General features: G+C 30.8%; 1 protein-coding gene across 2 annotated transcripts in view; it reads right to left on the bottom strand.

Annotated features, from left to right (window-relative positions):
- pb (homeobox proposcipedia) overlaps window positions 1-23,607 on the bottom strand; it is a 48,720-nt gene extending 25,113 nt beyond the window's left edge. The window contains exon 1 of one of the 2 annotated variants that reach the window (XM_070634808.1): window positions 21,743-23,607. In XM_070634808.1, the coding sequence (XP_070490909.1) occupies window positions 21,743-22,136 (394 nt within the window). In that variant the 5' untranslated portion in view covers window positions 22,137-23,607. The remainder of the gene's footprint in view (window positions 1-21,742) is intronic. The other variant, XM_070634807.1, reaches the window with a different exon arrangement.
- Window positions 23,608-23,938: the final 331 nt, after the last annotated feature.

Genomic DNA, 23,938 nt, shown 5'->3' with positions numbered 1-23,938 from the left:
ACTTTCTTTGTTAGATCAACAAAAAGTGAACAACGAACAGTCATTAGAGAGAAAACTCCACATCATTTAGACAATATACCGTCAATATAGCAATGAAGACAGAGTCAGCGCTCCAGTGACCATGTTGTGCCACTCAGAATCTGAGCATTGAATGATCGTGATTGATCAATATCCAGGAAAGTGATTTGACTATCAATTTTTGATAATTCTCTATCAGTTCCAAACTAAAGATCAATATTGCATTTTGTGTCTAGAATTCACCTATTTATGGGGGGTGTTGGTCAACGACACAACTGGAAACCCGCGGGTTTCTGCGGAATTCTGCGGGTTTCCCGTTGTGTCGTTGACCGACAATCCTTCTCAACAACATATGTAGCTAAAATGGGACGCGAACCCACATCTCCTTAATTACATGTTAAGTGCTCTTACTAACTGAGCTATGGACCAAGGGTTGCTTTGGAATTTGGCACAATGTCAAAAGCACATTCAATCATTTGACAGTTCTTAAAGTTCTATTGGACCAACTCACAAAATCCATCAAGACCATCCTCTAATCAATACAATCCCACTACTAAATGCGCTTCAAATGCCCAACCAACCTCAACTCCATCTCTCCAATCTCTCAATTTTCATTATTTAAAAAAAAAAGCGAAATGAAAAAATAATAAAGCAAAATAAAATAATATCGAGTTTTGTTTTCCAAGGCGTGTCGGAGCCATTTCAGCCTCAAGATAAAATTACATTATTATTATACATTTTTTTCTCTGTACTTTTTTTCATTCTCCATTTGACTTTATAATTTTTTTTTATATTTTTTTCTTCTTTAGTCCATCGTTCTTCTTATGCTTTTTGTGCTGTTTGATATCTTACGGAAATGAGATACAATGATGGCAAATGAAAATTGTTATGCTATAAATTTTATTGAGAAATGCGCCATTTTTGATTCCATTCATTCGTGATACTCCTTCAAATTATATTTTTTTTAAAAATTGACTGGCAAAGGAGAAATAAGAAAGAATGTAGCATATAATTATCTTTATGCTGTGTACATCTTATGTGCTTGTGTGGATGCGACTTTGGGGTCAAGGAGACTCAACTCTATACGATCTAGTAATTTTCAATCTAAAGCTATATAATTCATACCATGATTATGTTAATTGTTTGATAATAGGGAGTTACTTTACAGACAACAGCCATCAACTTGATAGTTATATGGCTGTTTGGATTTAATAATCTTTTCTGTACACAAATACACAAATTTTTTTGAAATGTATATGAAGAATTTAATGATATGTTTAAGTTTTTTATTTCAGTCTACCTAATGGCGAATAATAATAAGCGACATATTCAGTTATGCTCGAATTGTTTTGGACTGTGTGGTTGTTGTGGCAATTGAAAGTAAAATATGGTTGATAAATATGGAAATGTATTTTTTTAAAAAATGGGAATTGTTGGTGGTTATTGGCCTTTGGCGATGTTCTTTCTATGGATATGAAGATTTTGGAATTAAATTAATTTTGGTAAGTTTGAATTTGAAAAGTTCGTTAAATTTTAAATTTAAAAAGCTCTTTCAATTTTTATCAAAATGAATTAAAACGCAAATTTTTAAAATTAATTTGAATTTTTTTTTTTTAAATAAAGAGTTAAAAAATAAAAATTTGAATTGAAAAAGTTCGTTAAATTTTTAAATTGAAAAATTGAATCTTTAAAAATTAAACAAAAATACAAATTATTAAAATGTGTTTAAAATTTTTAAAAAAGCATCAAAATAGTAATCTTTCAAAGATTAAAAATTTGAATTTAGAAATATTCTTAAGAATTTAAATTTTTAAAATTCGTTAAAAATTTGTTTAAAACTAATTGAATTTAAAGTTTTTGAATTTAAATAAATTCCAGTAAATAAAATATTATTAATTCAATTTAATAAAGTTTGTTAAATTTTCAAATTGGAAAATCAGTTGCAATTTTTAAAATTTTAATTTAAAGTTCAGTTTATTAAAATTTTTAGAAAACGTCAAATTTAACATTTAAATATAATATAAAATTTGAATTTAGAAAAATAATTAAAAATTAAAATTTTGAATTTTTCTAATTAAAATTAAAATTAAAAAGCACAATTTAAAAAAAATTAAATTCAATATAATTTAAAATTAAAAATTTAAATTTATTTTTAACCGTTAAAAATTCAAATTTAATTTAAAATTTATTAAATTTTCAAATTTTCTTAAAAAATCCCATTTATTTCTTTTTTTTTTTAACATTTCAGCATTATCACATAATTCTTAACTACTTCTTCAAACCAGAATTAACAGCTCATAAATCCCCTTATTTATGTCCCTCCATTCATTGACCAAAAAATCTTTTCATAATCCATAACAATAAAACATCTTCTTTTTTTCCTGCTCAGTTTCCTTCACTTGCCAACACTCTGACTATAACTTTATTTATTAATTCACATTCACATTCCAAGTAGCACAAAAAACCACAAATTCCAAAATCTGTTTAATTGGGCATAATAAAAGCCGCATAGAGACTTATTTGTTTAACCATTTTTAGTTCATAATTTTAACTTTTTTTTTTTTGCATATTTCTTATACAATACAGTACAGTGCAGCCAAGAAACAAAAATCTAGTCGGAAATGCGAGAAAAATGAAATGATAGGAACACTCTGCTGCCGCTTTTTATTTCTTATTAAACGTTATTTATGAGCGACAACCCTAGTTTTGCTCGTTTGCATAAGATGGCACATAAAAAATCACTAGACACAAAAAGAAAAAGAAAAAAAGGAGAAATTTAAATAAAAAATAAAGAAAAAAACTGAGGGTGATTTTGAGTTTCGCGAGTTCAACATACACACAAACATATTGAAGGAATGAGGTGACTTTTTGGGGTTGATTGATGTTTAGAGCGCATTTAGAAGTTTTAAAGAAAAAAAAAATTAAATTTTTCTGAATTAATTGTTGTTAAATTTAATTTAATGTTAAAAAAATTGAAATAATTTGTAAAAATAAATTAAATTGTTTTTCAAATTTTTAAATATTTTAAAACTTTTAAATATTTAAATTTTCAAATATATTTAAGTTTTTGAATATTTTGATTTGAAAGATTTGAAATCTTTTAAATTTTAAAAATATTTTTAAGTTTTTTAAAATTCAAATATTTTTTAAAATTTTCTAAAAAATAACTATTTTATTAAATTCCTTGACCATTTAAATTTTTCTTTAAAATCATATTTTATATAATTTTTTTTTAAATATTTTAAAATTAAGTTTGCAATTAACAAACTTATAAAAATTCATTAAATTTTTTGAAATTTCAATTTTTTAAAAATCCTAAAAAAACTACCAAAAGTTATAAATTTAATTAAATCAACAGTTTTTAAAAAATTTGAATTAAATTATTAAAATTGGAATTAAATTTTTAAAATTGAAATTAAGCTCTTAAAATTTCATAAATTCAAATTAAATTTTTAAAATTTTAAAATAAATTTGAATTTTATTTTACAACTTTTCTGATTAAAATTGGCTTTTTTCCACAAATTATAAAATATGAATAATGAGTTATTTGCTCAAAAGATGAAGAACTGACACTTGTGTCATAATTCTAAGTTCGATTCCTATACAATATTTGTGATTTATTTTGAAACGATGCATAATTTTTTTTTGTCAAAATCCACAATTCCAACTCCAAACTGCTCAAAAATCCCAACCACCATCCTCAGAACCAAAACTAAAACCGCTAACAAAATAGAAACATTGTTTGCTGTTGAAAGAATTAATTTCCTGAAAATGTATATACAACAATTTTTATGGTTCAGTATTTGCATTATGTCTCAACTTATATCTCGTATCACATTAAATATACACAACTTAGCAGAATAAAGAAAAAATGTTATAGAAGTGAGGAGCAATTCATTTTAAAAAAGAAAAAAGAAAAGGAATAAAAAATATATAAATTACTGTTTAAAACAGCTCACAGCATTAAAATAAAATAGTCTTTAAGTGGAGATTGTGGATTGATGCAGTGGTGGAGTTTTTGTGGGATTTGAGGGGAGTTAGGGAGGACTTGTTGACAATTTTTGAATTTTTTGGCTTGTTTCTGAATTGATTTAGGTGATTTTTGGGATAAGAAGGACGTTGGGTCATAAATTGGTCTGAAATGTCTTTTTAATTTGTTCAAAAATGATCAAAACTGTTCAAAAGTTGATCAAAATTGATTAAAATTGTTCAAAGTTGTTAAAAATTGATCAAAATTGTTCAAAAATTGTTCAAAATTGATCAAAATTGTTCAAAAATGATCAAAAATGTTCAAAAATTGATCAAAAATGTTCAAAAGTTGATCAAAATTGATCAAAATTGTTCAAAAATTGTTCAAAATTGATCAAAACTGTTCAAAAATGATCAAAAATGTTCAAAAATTGATCAAAGTTGTTCAAAAATGATCAAAACTTTTTAACTTGCCCTCCCTGACTACACACCTATCTAACCATCTCCATCTCACTCACTAGTAGCTCATCTCACTCCCTCATTTCCTCTATTCCTCCTTTAAATATTCTCAAATGAAACAAAAAATTCTTGTGGCATAAAATTTAAAAAAATTCCTTTTTTTTTCAATTTTTAAAGGAAAAACATTACAAATCATCGTCATGAAAGATCATAAAATAGAGTGAGAGTTATGTTGAAGTGAAAAGAAAAATTATGTGCACACTTATGTAAAAAATTTCTCAAAAAAAAGGAACTTCTTTTTTTGCAATATTTCATTCTGTAACAAAAACACACTGTATTTAATGGCAAAAATTTCTCTTACATGAATAACATTATAATGTGAATGTTAACACGATATTATAGTAAAAAAAAAGTATTATATGTTCAGCGGGGTGCATGCTTAGTAACTTATTAAGAGATGAGACTAATTTTCATGTTTTCTTTTCTTTTATTTTCGGTAGCATAGAGACTCCAGTTCTGTTATTTTATTTTATTTTGTGAATGAAGAGATTAAGCTTAGAGACTTTTTGAAGTGGATGACTCTCTAATTTTTGTTACCTTTTTGGGATTTTCTTCTTTTGAGAATCATTTGTATTGGTGTTAACTTAATTTGAGGTGGGATTTAAGGTGTTATTGCTATTTAATCCTCATCAACTTGTTGACTTAAAATGAAGTAGAATTGGTTTGTATTTGAAAGATGATTTGAATGCAGAAAAATGGAGAATTTTTAGATTTTGAAGCTTCTGACTCTTTTTAAGCAATCCTTAATATTCTGTTGTTGTGAATAAGATTGTAATAAATAAAAGTTTGACCTGGCCAAGCTTGGAGACAAGTAAGAGTTTTGGTGAATGTATCGCGGATTCTTGAGACTGCCAAAATGTCGATTCAGTCTCGATTGAGAAAATTTATCAAGGTTGAGTCATCGAGAAACCTGACAATCGAACCTATGATCAGATCCTGGACTAAGAATGTAAAAGTTACTCATTCAATCCTAAATCCTGTAGTCCACAATGACTTTTCTTACTAATTTAGTAAAACTAGCCCAAATTTCATTCATAGAAGGTTTCTTAATCGATGTTCCAGCAAGTCTGATTTCACAAAACTTCTCAAACTCAGACAAAACCTCAAACATGTCAAGCTTCGATGCATATTGTTACCATTTCATATATTTTATTGTCTCTCAACCCATTTATACAGACAGTATCATCCGTTAGTCATGACAAATTAAACGAGTTCCGCATTTTTTTACCCAAAAAAATAACTCATATCACAGGTCAATGCAAAATGAAAACGAAGCCATTAACAAATTGAAGCTATTTTGCGTGAAATTCCAAAAATTTGTAATAATATTCCTATAAATATATCTAACTAGACAAATCTATAATAATAGTTGTAGATTGGAAGTTAGTATTATTGCGATAATAACATCATTATAATAATAGTTTCCACAATTACATATTGAATTTAAATATTCATAATAATATGGTCATTACGTAGTCATGTCATCCGTTACGAATTATTTGGTAATCGATAGGAGCAATTTTGATTACAAATTAGAGTACATTTATCAATTTGTGTATGTGTGGGTTGAGTTTATAGAGTTTTTTTTGGGGAATTTTTTAATAGTTTTGAATTTGAGGAATTTTCAAAAAAAATGCAATTTTATTTAAATAATTTCAAAAATAAAATTGTAATTAAAATTGAAAATATAGTTTAAAATGAGTTTGAAAAAAATAAAATTAATCAAATTTTAACCATTAAATTTCAATTAAAATTTGAATTTCGAAGAAGTTTTATATACCTAGTTAAAAATCATTAAATTTGAAAATTGTTAAAAGTTTGAAATTCTCGGTTTTTTTATTTTTTAAAATATAGAAATTCAATAATTTTTTAAACTCTTTTATTTCAATAATAAAGTTAAAAAATCCTTAAAAACAAGTTTTTTTTCATCCACAATAATTTAAAGACAATGCTCCCTTCTGCTTTTTATTGATTTTTATAAGTGACTGCCTCTTTTTCTTAAAAACAATTTTTTTTTTGATAAATTTAATGAAAATCCATTGAACTCTATTGCGGTTCTTAAATTGCCATCCACATTCTTATTTTTCATTCATCTGCGCTTAAAAAACCACACAAAAAATTGAGTAAAGCAGCAAAAAAAAGTCGATATTTCCACTGATGTGGAAGAATAAAAATAAAAAAGCGCAAGATTTTTTTTTTAGAGGAATTTAATAAGGGTAAAAGAATTTTTATAATAATAAAGTCAACCGCGAAGGATAAAAAAAAAAAATTGCCCAGAAGTGAGAAAAAAAGAGAAAGTAATTGAGATATTAAGAATTGAGGGTGGATAAACTGGCTTTAAATTGTTTCATTAAATTAAGTGAAAATAACATCAATATTTACCTAATATTCTTCATTACATCCCGCGAAATTGAATATGTATATTATGCTAATCATAATAATTATAATATATTAAAATACGCGTATATGTACTCACATATTTTATTTTATTATTATTACTTCTATGTCACTTTTTTTTGGAAGGTATTAAGTTCCTCTTATGAACAAAAGAGTCATTTAAAATATTTGAGTAATTTTTTTTAGGGTGCGGAATGAAATGTTTTTTCAAGGATGAGTCGCGGATGCGATTAAATGCGCGAGGATTGAGGATTGAGTTGTTGTTTGTTAGGTAGAGTGCTGGGGTTTACGGAGGGATCGTTTGGAAAATATGTAAACTTAAAAATGCGTTTTTAGATTCTGCTCCATCCATCGTAATTCTTTGTAGTAGGATCCTGAATGTAAATTCGGACTCTGGAACAAAATTGTAAACCTTACCTCTCTAAACTAGCCCTGCACCCAGTCAAAAGCGGTACATAATTTTTGGGGATCTGGGAACATATAATCTGTGGCTAAGATGTCTTTCAAGCTACTCTTTACATGCTTATAGTGATCATTTTAAAAAAATGTAAACATAACTTCAAATATTCCCAAAAATGCGCTCTATTCACCTTCTATAAATGCCTTTCTAACTTGTCTTCTAGACAATAACCTCTAAATAAAACTATTCCTTCCACTGCTGCAAAATTTTTATTTTCCCATCTCTAGACTAAAAACCATTCGACATCATATTAAAGCGTATGATGATAGATGGGCCCAATTCAGTTCTATATAGTTTCCGTATATCTTCATACAAGAGAGGGGAATGCATATAATGTTAAGAGTAAGTACAAAGCCAACATAACGTTCATGTAATCCATTCTATATAGGAAGAGTCATAAGTTTATCTAATTTTCTGTCAAAAAAAAGATTTTTTTTACTTCTCATTCTCAAGTTATTCTGTATTCAGCAGTGCTGTATGTGTAGCATTTTTCAAGATCATTTTTTATTCCTCCATCACATCCACAGTGTGTAATGCTTCTATGATGATTGATATGGTCACTTTTTATGAGTTTGTCGACAAATTGTAGTGTTTAGTGTTCATTATTATATTTTGAGTAACTTTACACATCCCTGATGCTTATTCATGCCTTGTTTTCTACGATTAATGTGACCAATCCTATTTGTATGTCCGCGGCTTATTTTATTTGCAAATAAAAAAGTTTAGTAAGATGATTAATTTACATAATTTCCTACATCTTTAACTTTTTAATGTCGGGGTGTAATAACAATTGAACTAAATCTCACTGTGTCGTGAACAGGGTGGGTGAGTTAAATCAAAACTCAAAAATAAACTCACTTTTCATTGAATTGAATTTGAATTTGAGTTTTTTTTTTCTTCGAAGATGAGTTTGAGTTTTTTAAAAAAATTCAAACTCAATACAAATGAGTTGAGTTTTGAGTTTGAATTTAAACTCAAATCAAACTCACCTTGAATAAATAATTCATTAATTGAATTCCTAAAGAATTTTGAGAGATGTTCACTTTTTCTGTGAATTAATATGATTTGCTGAACATTTCATCTGTTCCTGGTTAGTTTATGCATTTCATGTCCAACAAATTAGTTTTCTGGAGTTCCAACTGAAATAAAAATTACAGCAACCAATGACTTTCTGAACTTTCACGAGGAAAATAATATTTGTTAATTCTTTCGTGATTTGTGGCTTATTGCTTGCAGAAAATGGAGCACTCATGGATGAGCTTGATCTAAGATGGTTGGAAGTAGCTGAATGTGAGGAACAGATCACTTCCAATGCCAGAAAATATTTTTTACTCCATTTGATTGTGCAAAGTGTTCTGAATTGGATTTAGTCACTCAGAGTACTGAAAGGGCACTGGAACTGCCTGGTTCCTCTACATCCACAAAAAAATTTTTTGTTCCTTTTTCATCAAGGAATCACCCCTGAAAGTTTGAAAATTTTTGTTGGAACTGATCGGTTCCTTTGGTACCTGATGTACATTGGCAACTTTTATGAAGTTCCAAAATCATACAGAATTATTTTCAGATGTATGGAACTATCAGGTACCAAAGGAACCGGTCAGTTCCAACAAAAATTTTCAAACTTTCAGAGGTGATTCCTTGATGAAAAAGGAACAAAAAATTTTTTTGTGGATGTAGAGGAACCAGGCAGTTCCAGTGCCCTTTCAGTACTCTGAGTGATAACAAACAACTTGTCATATTTGCTTGGCGAAAACTGCATGAAAAAAGATTTTTCAGCACTGGAAGTGGCCAGTTCCTCATTTGCGGTCATATCCAGCAATAATTCATAATATTCAGTCATTTCTTGTAAGCAATAAGTCACAAACAACAAAAGAATCAACAAATAATATTTTTCTCACGAAAGTTCAGAAAGTCATTGGTTGCTGTAATTTTTATTTCAAATATTTTGGAACCAGGAACAAATTTAAAGCCAGGTGCAATTCCGATCATATTGCAGTATTCAATTTAATTTATGAAAAATCTAAAGAAATCTCCATAAGAGAATTTTTAATTCAAGGTGAGTTTGGATTTGAGTTTAAACTCAAACTCAAAACTCAACTCAACTTGAGTTTTGAGTTTAAAAAAAAACTCAAACTCATTTTCGAAATGAAAAAAACTCAAATTCAAATTCAAACTCATTTTTTCAATGAATTTAAATCAAACTCTCATTTTGAGTTTTGAGTTTTGATTTATTTCACAAAACTCTCCCCACCCTGGTCGTGAAGGACTTACTTAATTCTTATTTTTAAGAAAAAGTAAAAACGAGACCGTCTGTTGGTAATAAAATTTTAAGAGATTGTAATTTTTTATTTTTTTTACTTGTGGAGTTCCTTGAGGTTAATTTTGGGAGGAATTTGTGATGAAATAAAAATAAAGATTTACAAATTTGAATGATTGAGATTTTGAGCAGGGCTTGGGTTCCTAACAGGTAAAGTAAGCCTTTAGGTATCTTACTTGTCCTTCTGTACCATGACAGTATGTTCTTTGCCTGTTTCACGCCAAACATTGCCTAACGAGTGAAGGTGTGCCAGACCATCGCACTCAATGGAACTACCTTGAATACCACAAGTCAGTTACACGATCCAAAATCAGACACCAGTCCGAAGTGATTTTAGAATGGTTCCAAACAGAGTTTGAAGCCTATTTGAATTTTGTATGAAGCGAGGTTTGAAGTCGAGTCGACTTTTTCATGTAAAATCTGAGTCGACTTCGAGTTCTGGTTCAAAAATCAATTACCGAATCACCGGATGCATTAGCCGATTTTTGCTACTCGGGTACAGCTTATAGTATTATCATAGTAAGGCTGTAAACCGTGTTTCAACTATGTATAATTCCAAGAAAGAACAAAAGAACGATTTCTCTTTCTGAGACTCGAACGGATGATTGTAGAATCGATGTTGCAATCATCCAGTCATTTCGATTCGCTATTGGGTCACTTGAACTCAATATTGAGCAATTTCGACTCATTATTGAGCCACATTGACTCACAATTGAGCCACATTGACTCACAATTGAACAACAATGACTCACAATCATGGACCTTCAACGATCAATGATCGTGATCGATGTGATCGAGATCGACAGAATCGATCAAAATCGTTCAAAGATCGATCGATCGAGCGATCGAATCGATCAAATTTTTTTTGATCGATCGATCAATCGATCATTCGATCAGAAAGTAAAAAAAGTGATCGAATGATCGAAGATCGATCGATCATTTTTCGATCAGATCGACGATCACGATCATGATCGATTTTCGATCAATTGAAGGACAATGCTCACAATTGAGACACTTTGACTCACTATTAAACTACCTTGACTCATTAGTGAGCTTCTTTGACTCACTATTCAATCACTTGTCCCTGATGCCGAGGCCAAGACTTCCTAGTCTAAGAAAACTGTGAGGCAACGAGAAACTTTTTTGACTCACTTTGCGATTAAGAATCAGAGTGTGGTTGTCTCAAATTCGAGTTTTTCGACATTAGATTCTCAAATTTTTAACAACCCTACCAAAAAATTCCTCCCAAAATCCCCACAAGAACACCAAAAAACCAAAAAGAACTCTCAACAAGAAGATGTTGAAGCATCAAATAGGCACGACTCTATTAAATTAAATTAAGTAAATATGCTAATTATAACGAGATGTGCTTCAACAAAACAATGTCGGATGGGTAGAAAAAGTTTTTCATTTTTCCTTTTCCATTAAAGGAATGCCATGCCTTGAATAAAGATGAAATGAACCACATTATTTTTAATTTAATTACGCAATGCCACTCAATGAGGAATTTTTCTTCATTTATTTCTGATTTTTAAGACATTTTTTCTTGGGAATTGAAATGAAGATGAAAATCTTGATAAAGATTGAAAATTATTTGACAATTAAAGGGATTTGTGACTTGATTTTTGAGGTGTGCCAACAGTAAAAATTCATCTTAATCCTCAACTCAGTTGTAACTGACAATAAGATAAGATTAAAAACACCCTTTATTTCTGCTATTTTTAAAAATATACACATCAAGTCACACACAGTGAGATACAGTAGCAATGGCAATGTCAGAATATAACTTTGATTGATCAACTGTCAACCGTATCATGATAGTTGAGTTATTTGAATTTTTTTTTTTGGCGTAAAGAAGCGACAACATCAAATGAAGATAATGAATTACCTCATGAATGAGACTTCTTTTTTGTGCATGTTTTGAGACTTTTTTTTTTGTTGTAATTTTGTGCACTTTAGGGATTGATGAGATGGAAGGGTTTTTTGGGATTGAATAGTTGAGTAATTGTTTTATGTTGGGAATTATTGGGAGTTGAACTGAGCTGAACTATGATTTTTAGAATGAAGTTAGGTCTTGATTCTTCTTTTGTTCTTTGATTCATGACTCTACACCTTTATTGATCTTCAGATTTAGTATCGTTTTAGGTTTAATAAGAGGTAATTCATGGAAAGAAGCTGTCGAAAGAGTTAGTGGCACAATTGGAATTGGTAATAGGCAAGCGATATAGCCAGCTTCAGGCGCCAGCAGAGGAAGGCCTTGGATCACAATTGATCAGTATAGACAGCGAAGTTAGTAAGTTGAAAGGAGTTGAATTATAAAAAGAAGATAGAATAAAATCGGATAAAATCCAGTCATGGGAAACAATTTCTAGTCTTTACTAATACATGTGTACCTTTTGGATGACTTAATATTAAAGTAATAGTGTCAAAACATCTGAAGCTAATGAAATAAGTGTCTAAAGTGCATATTGTCAAGTATATTTAAGAGACAAAAGTGCATTCAATGTTTAGTTCTCAAGGTCCGAATCACGAATGCTTGTGTTGAACTTGAACATCCCGAGTTCGAACCCTACCAACTAACTTTGTGATTTTTTGGAAGTTTAGGTACTTCGAATTCTTAAGTGTAGCAGTTTAATGGCAAAAATGAAAATTAAGTGAGTTGAGAAGCCAAGAATGGATCAAAAATGATAAAGTTTCAATTATTTTGACTTGAATGGCTTGAATTGAATTGATCTAGATACGTTGTAATTAGAACTGGAAGTGAATTCAGTTAGACTACTTGTCATGACTAAATCCGAGCCGACATTGAGCTCTGGATATAACTGAACACAAATTGGAACAAGATATGACATAAACAAAGAACCTAACATACTAGATGCTCAGTTAAGGTCTTCAGGAAGTTCAGAAAGTCCGAAGGTAAATAATAAGGTTTTTCAGACACATGTAAAGAATTCAAGTAGGAGATCCATCTAAATGTAAGTATTATTCCAAAAAACTACATTTATGACCAAGAATCATGGTAATGTAACCTTAATCTTCTACAAAACTCAACCAGCAAACCCTCAAATATCCCTTCCTCAAAATCCCATTCATCCCAACCTCTCCTCTATCTTATTCCCATTCAAAACTCAAAAAACCCCTCAAGAAACAAATTAAATGTATTGATTCATCGTTGACATTAAATTGATGAAATTTTGCAGACACATTTCTCACATCCTTACAATGATCGATAGCGATACAGCCATAAGAATCACAAAAATTCTTTTGTGAACTTCAAAATACCGCCAATTTATTTATTCACATGAGAGTCAAAACGGGGGAGAGAAAAAAGAAATAGCAAAAAAAAGTATATGCTACAAATATAGAACAATTAATCAACAGTGAGGAGCACCAACCCTCATACTGTGTATCTTTTCATTCAAACATCATCATTAAAACAATATCATTAAGAAAAATTATCCGAAAAAATTTTTAGGAGCAATTTTTTTTTTGTTTTTGTTTCTATTCTTCTTCTTGCTGTTGCTGTCTATGCGTCTCATGTGCCTCTAGTCGGGTTCTATGTACGTAGTTATCTACAATTATACAATTTTTCTCTTTTTTCGGAATAAACGAATAGAAAAGTCATAAAGAAGGAGAGGTTAAAAGCAGAACAATGGAACTATCTAAGCGCCAGACTGAAAAATGATGACTATTTGAGGTTAAATTGAAGTGATGAAGAGAAATAGTCGTAGAAGGGGAACAAAATAGAATTAAAATAATGATAGTGAAATTGCCGTAGGTAGGTGTATACAAATATGAAGGAATATTTAATCAACCATCACATTTTTAAGTTCATCAACAATTTTTATGGAGATTAATGAATATTTAGCGGATCAATAACATTTGGAAGAGGTTTTTGTTGGATGTTGGATTTTGGATTTTGTGGGATATATTGAGTGCTGGATTTGAGATTTGTTGAAGATTTTTGGGACAGATGAGGGAGGTTTGAGAGGCAGTGATGTGGTGTTTTAAAGATTTATGATTTAAGTGACGCTACAAAGGTATTAAGATGAAACGACGCTCGGCTGCAAAAATGCACAGCTTAAAATATGATTGGTTCAAGACATTCTATACTATTGTGTTGTTCAGTTGAAGTGATGCTCAGCTAAAGTGACGCTCAGCTAAAGTGACGCTCAGCTGAGATGAAGCTCAACTAAAGTGATGCTCAGCTAGAATGGCACTCAGCTGGAGTGACGCTCAGCTCAAGAGAAATGTAACTAATTGTATTTATGTCTATCCAAAATTATATCTTACTGAAGTTAAAGTCAGCCTAAGTAACACTAATACATAAAGAGAATTAAACTAAGCTGAACTGACATTCAGTTGCAGTTAAGCTTAACCAAATGAATATTGAGCTAAAATAAAATTTAGCCAAAAGGACACAAAATTGAAATAGTGCAAAGCCCAAGTGACGCTCAGCTGAATTAATGCTTAGCTAAAATGACGCTTGGCTGAAGTGAAGCTCTGCCGAAGTGACGATCAGCCGAAGTGACGGTCAGCAGAAGTGACACTTAGCTGAAATGATGCTTAGCTTAAGTGACGGTCAGCCGAAGTGACGGTTAGCCGACGCTTAGCTGAAGTAAGAATCAAAAGAAAAAAAAATGACCAGCCGAAAAAAGACTCAGCGGAAGTAAAAGTCAGCCAAAGTAACGTTCAGCCGAAGAATTGCTCAGCCAAAGGAACGTTCAACCGAAATGACGCTCAGCTAAATCAACACTAAACCAATATTAAAAATATCAAAATCGAAGCTCAGCTGATCCAACACTCAACCAAAATCCACATCAAACCAAGCTAATGCTTCGATTAGTTAGAGAATATGCCAATCAATCTAAAGCCCACATCTCGTCAAAATCTATCCAGACAACATTAAACTCTATCCCGCTGTTCTGTTAACAAGATGAAAAGACTAAACATTTTGACACTCAAAAAATAATTCAAAAATTGTGATAAATGTAATTGAAAGTTTCCAAGCCACAAGCAATAAATTTCACGACCTTTACATCCCACTAGGGACATGTAAAGTAAATTCTCATTTTTTTTTCACACAATTATCGCAATTTTCATTCTCACATACCGATGTTAAGTTCTGCTGCTGCTACTTTTTTTTGCTGTATGTGGATAGAATCAACTGATTCAACAGGCTATGAAGATTTATTACAATCTCTTTGTATTACAATAAAAATAACCCTTAACATTCAATGCTATTTTCCACTCCATGTCTATACTTTTTATTGTTATATTTATTTTCACTCTCTCGACTTTCACAATCTAACGCACAATTTATCTTTTAAACAAGCACCATCGTGTACGTTATGCTGTATACATACATATTCACATGTTATGCTGTGTAGTTTTTATATTATATTATTACGAAGGAAGTTAACAGAATAAAGATTATGTGTTGTTGTTGTTGTTTTAAGGGATGAAGAAGTAAGGAAGACAGCACAAAAAAAAGAGATATATGTGTGTGAATTTCAACTTCATTCAAGTGCCTTACTTGTTTATAATCTTTTGTCGTAAAGTTTTATGGTCTATTGAAAGGAGGAAGGTTATGACTATGGTAAAGAAAGTTTGTAAGGAGGTGGAATTGCTTTGGGGGTTAAATACGGGGGTTTTATTATGGATTTTAAGGTTATGTTTTGGAAAATTTTGGAATTTTGAGGTTAGATTGGGGTTATGTGACTTAAGTAAGGGTTCGGATTGCTGATTTGAGATATTGTAAGTCATATCCGACGATATTGTTCGTCTTGTGAGGTTAGATTGGGGTTAAGTGACCTTAGTGCAAATTTAGTTGGGGTTCAAAGTGTTAGTTTGAGCTTTTGCATCTCTAATTCTACTATATTGCAGCTTGGGACTTCAAAATATCAAAATTGTCTAAGAATGGCATGGATCACTGCTGATCTGCCACACCCAACACAACATAACCTCAAATTTCATTTCCTTCACCTTATTTCCTCCCTTCAATCTCAACTCAATTTTCATCTTTCAAAAAACATGAAAATATTAAAAAAATTTCATGCGATTTTAATTGAATGTAATTGAATTAAATTCCTCAATTCCTTTCCATTTCAAAGTAGCCGCACTAATTACAAAAATCATTTTAATCTATGAAAAAGAGTTTTTACGAGAATAATAAAGTTTTTATATATTTTTACTGATTTTTAAATTATAGGTTGAAAATTACTTGTGAGAAATTCACAGCATGCGGTTAAACTGCTGCTATATTTTTTTGAGAGAAATTAGTTACAGGAATTTAACGAGTTGAAGTTGCGAATTTTGATTTTTTGATGGAAATTATTGGGAAATGAATGGTTGGATTTGAAGGTGGGATTTAGTGGATTTAGTAAATTATTGTAAATGAAATGCTTCTTCTTATTTGCTGGCCGTACAGATCAATTGTGATTCAATGTCTCCTTCTAATGCAACCTGAAACTGGTTTTATCGCTAGATTCCGTTTGTCATTTGTCTATACCAATAGTCAATAGCTGTATATTGGTTTTATTAAGGTAATTATCCCTACTATGTCATCACGGTACCATGTGACAATTCACATTCATTAAGCATTCACAAACTTGACCATAATATAGCCAGAAAGGCACATAGCATGATAAAGTTGGACAATAGTGTCGTCAGACAGACGTTGCTCTGGTTAAGAGCCGAATTCAGTCAATTTCGGCCACTCGGTAGCCTAAATAACCATTTTCCGACGTTATCATGCCCTGTGTCTTTCGGGTATTAGAGACTTAAGTCTCTAAATCCCCTAATTTTGCAGTCATATCCCTAAAAAATTTCAATAATTCAACCTGCAACCCCCAAATACTTTCAAATTTCCCCATCAAACTCCCTCAATCCACCAAAAGAACTTAATCATTTTAGACAAATAAATTTCACTTCCAAATATGTAAACTACAGACACTTAGTCCGTAATCATAGCCGCATAATAATAGCACCAACTTCTCCAAATGTTCTACTTAGAAACAATATAAAAAAAGTAATGTAAAAACTATGGCTGAATGAAAAGAGAAGTAAAGAATGAAAAATGTCTGAAAATAATATAATTTGCGGCTTCCAACAAACAGTCGCCACAAGTCAATCAAAGTAATATTAAACGGATGTAGTGAGGCACACAATAATGAGGATTGAAGGGAAAAAAAAGAGCGAAAAAAAAAGTTTTTCGTTCACCTAAAGCCAAATTAATATTTATGAATTTTTTTTTCTTCATTCCTCTTTGTATATGTGTATTGTGGAACATGTGAAGGCGCACATGGAAGACGAAACTATTAAAAAAATCACCTTTCACATTGATTAATTGTATAAAATTTTTCATTTTTTTTTTTCACTTCTTTAAGCCGATCTACATGAAGCGATATGTACATTGCGTTGTGTTATTGTTCATCATAATAATTTTTATTTTTTTTATGAAGAAAAAGTTTTCTACTCAGTTATGGTCAGTTAGTCTTGTTATGGGTATGATAGGGATGGTAACTTGGTTGGGTATATAGTCTATGAGATACTCGAACTAAGCACTAAGATGTGAATTTCCTTTTTGGCCACAAAAACTGCTCAAATCAGTTGACGAAGAGCTGCAAAAGCAACTCCTTGGTTTGACGCTGACATGGCAACGTAGCGAAGTCCTAGCGACTCCATTGAGCTGCTAGGGACTATAGTTAATATTTAGGTATTTAGGTAGCATGTAGGAATAACCATTCGGCTTTATGGGCATATTACAATTGTCTTGAATTAAAATGCAGTTACTAGCCGTAATTTGAATTGCAAGATAGGGAACTAGTTAGGCATTATACAAGCCCAGTTATCACCTTAAATTAAGGCATACCTTGCAATACCGATGATGAAATTCAAGAAACAAGCATGTACTCTAAGCTTATTAGTTTTTAAAAGATTCATTACTTACTAACTTACTTTCTTACTAAAACCATGCTCCGACTTGGAGCCTAGGTTATTACAGAAGGCTTTCTCTCTGACTCTGTTCCTGGTCACATCACAAAGCTTAGAAGTCAATTGCCTAATCTGTTCATAAAATCATTGCAAAACTGTTAATATAGACAGAATACAAGTTGATATTGCCGATTGACTGTTATTTGAACTAATGAAACTAGTGATAAAGACCATATTGAAGTTAATATTAGCAATTGGATGTAATTAGCAAGCGATTGCCTTCGATAGAGTACTTCAGGTGGACAGTAGACAAACTGTAGCCTTGATTACATATTCTGAGATACTTTAGGCTCAATTTGACAGCCATTTGCATGAAATTCATGCATTTGAATGAATTTCCTTATGATTTTTGATTATAGTTCATATAGAAGCATTTGCCTACTTCGTGTCTCTCAAACTAGATTTATTACTTCAACCAGAGTCACAACAACACATCAATAATCCTTCAGAACCCAAAAAGTCACACCCCCTTGCATCCACGCTCAACATTTCTCTTCAATTCTTCATACTTTATTTGTAAAAATCCAAAACAAAACTTATTGCATTAAAAATCACTAAATTAGATCCATCCAGTGTTAGTCGGTACCGTTTGAAATAAATAAAAAGGTATTAAGCTCTCAATATTTCATTAAATTGTCTCAAGGTCAACGCGAATCGAATGCTCATGACAATAATGAGCATTAATGGGAAGCTTGATTTAATGAAATCATTGACACATTTAGAAATCAACTTTAATTACATATTTAGTTGCATAAATTTAGCAATTTGTCAGTTATTTGTTGTTTTGAAATGTTATGATGAGGGAACTTGGGCAAGGAGGTGCAATGATTAATTATGACAAATATTTTGAATTAATTTAATTCTGCTGTTTTTTGCGCGGGATGATTTGAAACTTTTTTTTTGTGTTTAGTTTGCGGATGTAAATAAAGACTATTTGCGGATTATGAAAAAACAACGATGTTGTAGATTACTGTAATTTTGTGCATTTAATATAAATGACTAGCAATTTATATGAAAATTGAATCTTTTGAAATTAAAATTTTGTAGTTAAGTGAAGGAGACTGAGATGTTGGGAATTGATGGAATTTTTAGTGAATTTTGCTACAAAATTGCTTTGATGAGAATTTATTGCTTGGATGAGAATTGTAAAGTTGAGATTCAACTATAAACAACATACTTCACTAGGAATATAATTCAGTAGATCCTATGAAAGCTGAATTTCAGTGTTTTCAGCTCAAATGATTGAATTGTCACGCACAGAACTCGAATTTGACTCATTTTGACTTTATTATTCATAATCCGACTCAACTTCAAGCTCTGCTCGCACAATATACCCTACCGACAGAGATTAGACACAAATTGAAGCCATACAAAGCCATATTGAACTCTATTCCATTTGTAGCTTTCAAATGACTACCTAATGCAGCATTTTTGCTACCTAGATGACTCCTAGTCAATAAAAAACTTCTCAGCAACTTTAAATTTACAAATTCTCATCAAAATTTACAACAAGACTCGAATTCAACTCAGATTTTGCATAAAAAACTCCACTTAAGTCTCCTCAACTCCATACAAAATCCGGGTCAATTCCAAGCTCTAGTTTTTCAAACATAAACTCCAAAAATAATCATTAATAACACTTTTTTTTGCACAACAATTGAATATTCACACACTTAAAGCAAATTATTCAGAACCAACAAAAGCAACAAGTCATCCATTAAATGTAAGCAAAGTGTTCTTTAATTTAATTATACTTGCCGATAATCTGCAATTAGCTTCTTCAATATATATTCTCAATATAGCAACAAAAAAAAGAGTCAAATATTAGTTGAGGCTTTGTTTTGTTGCCGCCAATAAGAATCAATTTTGAGGAATTTAAGTATTTTGAATTATTTGAAGATTATGGATTGATGATGGGAATTAATGGAACTAAAAATGTGAGAAATTCGTAAGAATTTGTTAGAAAAAATGAAAATCAAGCTAAATTCCAACTAAACCTCCCTAAATCATTCAAGAACCTGAGTCTATTTCTAAAATATCAGCTGTTTAAAAATTCAACTCCAATTCCATCAACATTCCCGCATTTATTAGTCAAAAATCATCTCTAAAAGTCAATTCTGCCACTCTTGTCAGTCAAAAATATTTCATAGAAATAAACCGTGACTGTATCATCCTATAACTGAACAAATGGACACCCTAAATGTGAAAAAATGCTCTTTCCGTTTTGACCAGATAGGTCAGTGGTGTGCAACCTTTTATATTTTGGGATAAACCTTGGTAGTAAGCTTCAATCGAAATTGTAGGTAACAGACGGTTCATGGACTCTTCATGCCGCAGCACACAGGTTAAAGTCCATGAGATAAATTATGATGAATTATTATTCGTCTCATCTGACTTCAGCATAAAGGATCAAGCAAAAAAAATCGAAGATCCGTCAAAAAAAAAAATTTAATCTTAAACCTGTTATTTACGTTCATTTGTCAAAGCGAGGCAGCGAAGAAGATGTATATAAATATAATATTGAAGTTTCTTTGCCTTCTTTTTTTGTTGTGTGTTGGGAAAAGAAGACGGAAAAAAAAATTGTTTGTTGAGTGATCTCCTCTAACAAATTAATGATTCTCTTGCTTTGTTTTCCTTATTTTTTTTATTTACAATATTCATCTCTCTCTCATGTGTCCGTCAAGCAGTCATCATTTTGCCTTCTCTTCCAAATTCTTCTTCTTATTCGTCTTTATTTCATGTGTGAATTGAAATATATTTTTTTTAAGACTCAACTGTTCGCTGTTATTGTTGTAGATGAAAATTATTGAATATTTTGAATATTGTTAAGCTATTCAAGTAGCTTAAGTCGTGTTTCAATGAATTAAAGATAAAATTTTTTGTTCATGACAAATTGATTTTTATGATGAATGTGAATTGTGTTTGATGAGTTTATTCTTTTTTGGAGGTTTTTGTGAGACTTTTTTTGATTGAATTGGATGTGAATAATTAATATTAAATTTGTTTAAATGTTACTATATTTGAAGAAAGTCAGACTCTTACCCTATCAGCTCAGTACGTTCACTAGGACACCACAAAGTCACCATGTTAACTGTAAGAGACTATGTTGCCCTAACATGACCGTAAAGACTGATTTTGACCCGTTTTAATGCAAAAATCCTTAAATAAGGTCTTCAAGTCTGACTTTGTTGATGACAAAAGATTACGAGGACGGCCAACGAATTCATTGAAGAAAATTGATGACTAATCCGAATAGCACAGCGTGGCCGTCACGTTGACGCTACGTCGAAAAAAGTGCGGCGCGACGTGCATTTGACGTAGCGGCGCCATGACGTCTACCTAAAGACGGATTTCGTCTTTTTTGCCGCCTTGTGCTATTCGGGTAAGACAGTAATGCATTTGATATTGGAAATTGGCAAGCAAAAGCCAACGATAGGATCGGTTTTAGGCGATATCTAAAGAAGGAATGCCTTGGATTACAATTGATCTGTATGTACAACAAAATAAGTATTGAAAATTGGCAAGCGGTAGTCACAATTTGTATGTCCAGCGAAATCAGTAAGTAAGTTTATGGCAATAATGCGATTCGACGTATTATGTCACTCAGGTAAGCTAGAACAATGGTGGACAACCTGAGTACTGCGATACTCTTGTAAGTATTACTAATCTTAAGAGAACCGCGAATATTTTTCGAGTGCTGAGTTGTGCCATAGCACAAAAAAGCTAATCCACCTCTAGGCTACAATACAACCCATCCCGATCTCTCTACACATCATAAAAATCATCAGATTAACATTCAGGATACACAAGATCAAATCAATCACAAAACCATACCCAACAATAATATTCAACTTCAACCTCCAACCTTCCCTTAATAGAGAAATAGAAACAAAAAAGAGGATTTGAAAAATTGACTTGTATTCCATCCTCACATTTATGAATTATCGCCGCACATTTGTCTCTGTTTCAAGTGTTGAAAAAATTAAATAAATTACATCAAAATAATTTTTTTTTAAAAAAACTTCATCGTCGCCGTTGAAACATAAAAAAAAATGAAAAGGACTTACTTTGTTGATTATTTTTTCTCGCCGTCTTCTTCTCCTTCATCCATGGATATTCTGGTACGGGATCACCTTCAGACGGCGTACCACCATACGATGATTGTTCCATTTTTGGACTCGAATCGGGTCCCAAATGTGTCAAAAATTCAGCCATTGATGGTTGTGAATTTATAAATCCTGTTTCTGTAGGCATCCAATAAGCATTGTCACGTGTTTTATCACAATTTGCAGGCAATTTGGATTGAACAGAAACGGGCGATTGATGTGACTGTCCATTCTGTTGTGATGGTGGAATTTGATTAGATATCATCGATGGATTGCTTAGCAGTACTGTCTGCAATGGCATCAATGATGATTCGGTCTTTATTTGTGGATCAATTACACTACAAACTTCTTGCATGGTTAAAATAATTTGTTTTTTTTTAATGAAATTCTTAATTGTTTAGTCACAAACACACTGTGCTGTGCCGCTATTAATTCTTATTATTCCTTCTTATTATTGCACATATAAAAAATTATATATAAAAAAATTATATTTATTCACAATGAATGCACAGCATAAAAAATATAAATTAAAAGCCTTCACTTCATTGCAAATTTTATGAGAATTTCAAACTCTTTTTATGTCGCGGCAATTAACCTCACATGTAATAATTTAGTATGAACAAGTGTACGATTAATTGTGACTTTGATTTATTTTCATAATTGTCATAGATTTCATTTTACTTATTGTTGCGTAATTTTTTATGAATGTTTTATGATTTTTTAGATTGACGTTGTGCTGGTATTTACAAAGGTTCTGCAAGTTATGCACTTGATTTGGCTGTTTGTTGATAGAAGTTGGTGGTAGAATAATGAATTAGGTTTGGATGGACTAGCTTGGCAAGCTAGATAGTGGGATTTGTTGTTATTTATTGGATTTTGTTCTAGTTTAGCTATTTCTGATGTTATTTGGAAATTTATGCTGTTTTTCTTTAGTTTTTGTGGTTCTTTGTTAGCTTTAGCTGTTCTTTACTAGTTCCTGCAATTCTCTGTTAATTCCTGTTGTTCTTTATTAGCTTCTCCTGTTCTTAATCAGCTTATGCACTTTAATATGCAAATATAGACTGAACTATGCTAATATTCGATGAATTATACAGTAAAATATGCAAAATTTCAAAGAATAATTTAAAAAATTCAGTTGAAAAATGCAAATTTTCACTAAATTACGCTCAAATGCACCGACTCCTTTGCTCAATTCTAACTTCTCCAGCTCTATACTAAAGCCACCAACTATTCATTAGTCTCAGCTACAACACATCAACTTCTTTGTGTCATAAAATGCAAATCATTTACTTTTAATGCAGTTTTCTATATTTATATGGACGTGTAGACTGTATTGCATAGGTCTTTTGTTATAATAGCAAAAATCTTGTAATTTAGATCTTGAAAACTTTAATATGTTTAGTCACGATTTTGTTAAATTAATTGAAGATAATTAATTTGACTTTCTATGCTTTTCGTGACAAATTTTATAGTGATTTTATGTAGAATAACTATGAGCGGCTTTGATGCAATTTTGAAAATGTTCAGTTTGAAGACGTTTTTTGTTGATTTTATGAGTTTGTTCTAATCAACGAGGATTTGAAGAGATTTAAATTCAAATTTAAATTTGAGTTTCTTTTGATGAGATTTTGTTTAATTTTGTCGACAATTTTTGAATTTAACAATCGCTTTTAACTTTAATTGCACACTTATTTATCACTTGTTCATTATTATTCACTTTTAAAGTTTCTCAGTTACTTCTTTTGATTTGAATGTTTAACTCAAAATAAGAATTTGAATTTGATTTCAAATTTTAATGCGAATTGATTGAAAACTGCAAATTTGAAATTCAATGCATTCTTTGTTTTTTATGTTTCGATGATTAATTTCGATTGATTCACTGCAAATCTTAAGGAATCAATAGTTTTCAAAAATTCTTTTCAAAAATGCTTAATTTGATTAATTGAAATTTGAATGAATCCTTTTAAATCAAATTCAATCAAATTGTTTTATTCAAATCTGAATTCAATCAAAAATGATCAATTTGCTATGTTGACTTTGTTTTCTTGTTGATGAATTTATGATTTTTGAGTTTTAGTTTCAGTCAATTTTTTAAATTTCAAATTTGAATTTTTGAAGATTTTTTTAAAATTAATTTAATGAATATTTTCATTTGCA

The sequence above is a fragment of the Chironomus tepperi genome, unplaced genomic scaffold, assembly GCF_022539635.2.
Source record: "Chironomus tepperi strain 1889 unplaced genomic scaffold, CSIRO-AGI_Ctep_v1 contig_85, whole genome shotgun sequence".
Classification (NCBI taxonomy): Eukaryota; Metazoa; Arthropoda; class Insecta; order Diptera; family Chironomidae; genus Chironomus; species Chironomus tepperi.
This window is presented reverse-complemented; position numbering and strand designations above follow the sequence as displayed.